Below are 2,610 nucleotides of genomic sequence, written 5' to 3' on the forward strand. Positions count from 1 at the left end.
TATAATCATTTTTTTTTTTAACTCAGTCTTTAGGACTGACCCTCCGCATGAGTATTTTACAAAAAAATTAAAACAAATAATGCTACAAATAATACAATTGGAACTCCGTTAAACTAAATGTAAAACTGTAAAAATGTCAATTTCATGGAGTTATAAGATTTTATTAAATGACATGTAATTACTATTCTAGGTCTAGAAATCACACTTTTACAATCAGGCTACCTCATATATTCAGGTTTTTCTACACAGTGGTAACCCTGGTTCTTCAATGAAACAAGAATCGTTGAGGTGGATAAAAAAAAGATAAATAAAAAAGTTTTCGTGTTAATGCTTTATTTTGTCTTGTTTTAAGTTATCTTGATGCCCTTTGGAAGTTTGCTGTGGCCCTCTGGTTGAGAACTACTGATCTAGACTGAGACGTTGATAACAGCATATAGTACTCTAACGCCCCCTGTTGGACAATCACAGTAAGAGCATGAGACAAACACTCACCACATAAGGCAAATTGAACTCTTCACACATCTCCACAGCAACTAAATCTGCCTTCTGCAGACCTGCACCTCCATCCACCAGCAAGAACGTCCTCACCAGACTAGAGACACATAAATGAGAAAATCAAAGAAAGAAAAACTCTGAATTCTGTCATTTATATATACTGACACACGCTTTATCATCTACTACTTTCTATACTCAACACAAGCATGCAAAAAGAAAATATCAGTATTGTGAGCTAATACAAAACAGTATCAACTTCAACCTACTTGTGACGCTCTTGAAGGTACGGTTCAACCATCTCTACAAAGTCCCGTGGGGCATTGTGTCCATACCCCGGCATGTCTACAAGAGTAAACGCCTTTCCCACAGTGAAGAAATTTAGTTTTTTGGTGTGGCCCTGTGTGAAAATAAAGACTGAAAATGAGTTATTCCTGACCATGGAAAACTGAACGGCAGAGAACATCCATGACATACAGACTCACCGGAGTTTTAGAGACCCGCACATCTACCTCCGGCGCAAGAGAGAACAAGGCACGGATGAGAGAAGACTTCCCCACGTTGCTTCTGCCCATAAAACACACCTGCAATGCACACAAACACTCAAAGCAAACCTGAGACGCAATTTGAAATGTCTAGTGCAGTGGTTCTCAACCAGGGGTCTGCAGGATGACTTCAAATTATTTAAAATTAATATCATACATTTAATATTAATATATTAAAGCAATCTAAATGAATTTAAATGCTAAAATAAACATACAACACAGATGTAAACTGAAATCATATTTCAAATGACAATTAAAGACAATCTTATGTTACCTCTGGCTGTTTAAGAAGAGGTACATGGTCTATCCGGACCGCAGAGGTAGAGTAGTCAATACTATGTTGAGAGGAGGGAGTGAACAGTGTCTCTGCCTGACAGAGTTCCTCCAAGCTGGGATGAAAGATCTTGAATTCTTCCTGACTGACCTGTGAGGACAGGTGCTCCTCCAGACTGCTAAAGGGGTACAGAAGACCCTGACGCCTCCTCTCAGCGAGCACACACACATGTTTGATGGAGGCCAGCTGATGAACTCTCTGAGCTACCAAAGGATAACATGATATATGTGTCTGAAGTAGAGGCAATGCCTTTATCCTCAGCATTGTGTTAGATCAATTCACTCAGGATGACAATTTTTTGCTTTTTGAAGTCAGTTCGTGTCTCATATCCATTCATTGGGATTTTGAATTTGAGAAGGCTTGCTTGATGGTTTCTTAAGTTTAAATATTTCAACTAAGATTGACTAAATTAAATACTATGGTCCATATCTATCCACTTGGATCCAGAATTGTAGTCTTTATCGTTACATAAACAGGTCATTCAATCAGATACATCAGCATTTAATTCACAAATAGATAATAGACATATCACATGCCATGCATGCGCTGCATTTTGACAAGCTTTAAGAACTTGTAATCGAAACACACAACAGTGAAACACACACCTTACTGCAAGCCTGATACCCTCTCTAGGTCTTACATTCACTAGACTAAACTTTATAAAAGACTATCAAAGCCACATGAGTCCCGAAATGCACCGCGTCGCGCAAAAGCATTAAAAAAAAAATATATCATTAAATTAATGAAATAATATGTCCATATCAACTGCTATTAACGGAGAGTCCAAATAGGCAATTTATTTATGGTTAATCTTGTCGTAGAAATATGTGTGTAGATGCGCATGTTACATCAGAATCGATCCGAAGCAAACAAACACAAGAACAAAGGTTCCGCCTTATTCTGAAAGACTGTATGGGAAATCTAAACCCATTAATTTTGACCAAACCTGTAAGTTTATGTCTCACTATGCAGATATATGTACTGTATATTGTGTTTATTGCAATTAAGACGATTGGTCCTCTTTTTAACGTCCCCGTTTCGTCCCTCATCTGCCATTTACATTACAACACTTGTAAAATCCAGTCGCCCATGCGTGGGCTTTTATCATCAGACCTGCCCAGTGTTGGGAAGTAACTAGTTACATGTAACTAGCCTACATTACGTAATTTAATTACAAAATAAATGTAACTGTAATCTGTTACAGTTACTGAGAAAAAAATGTGTAATTAAATTACAGTT

At 37.5% G+C, this 2,610-nt stretch overlaps 1 protein-coding gene across 2 annotated transcripts in view; it reads right to left on the reverse strand.

Moving 5' to 3' along the window:
- Positions 1–2,213, reverse strand: part of LOC107738531 (GTP-binding protein 8-like) — a 4,477-nt gene extending 2,264 nt beyond the window's left edge. For both annotated transcript variants that reach the window (XM_016550288.1, XM_016550287.1), the window contains exons 1-4: positions 1,312–2,213; positions 978–1,076; positions 762–892; positions 493–592 (exon numbers count right to left, since the gene is read on the reverse strand). In XM_016550288.1, coding sequence (XP_016405774.1) covers positions 493–592; positions 762–892; positions 978–1,076; positions 1,312–1,635 — 654 coding nt within the window. In that variant the 5' untranslated portion in view covers positions 1,636–2,213. The remainder of the gene's footprint in view (positions 1–492; positions 593–761; positions 893–977; positions 1,077–1,311) is intronic.
- Between the last annotated feature and the right edge of the window lie 397 nt (positions 2,214–2,610).

The sequence above is a fragment of the Sinocyclocheilus rhinocerous genome, unplaced genomic scaffold (assembly GCF_001515625.1).
Source record: "Sinocyclocheilus rhinocerous isolate Xijiao unplaced genomic scaffold, SAMN03320098_v1.1 scaffold1215, whole genome shotgun sequence".
NCBI classification, from domain to species: domain Eukaryota; kingdom Metazoa; phylum Chordata; class Actinopteri; order Cypriniformes; family Cyprinidae; genus Sinocyclocheilus; species Sinocyclocheilus rhinocerous.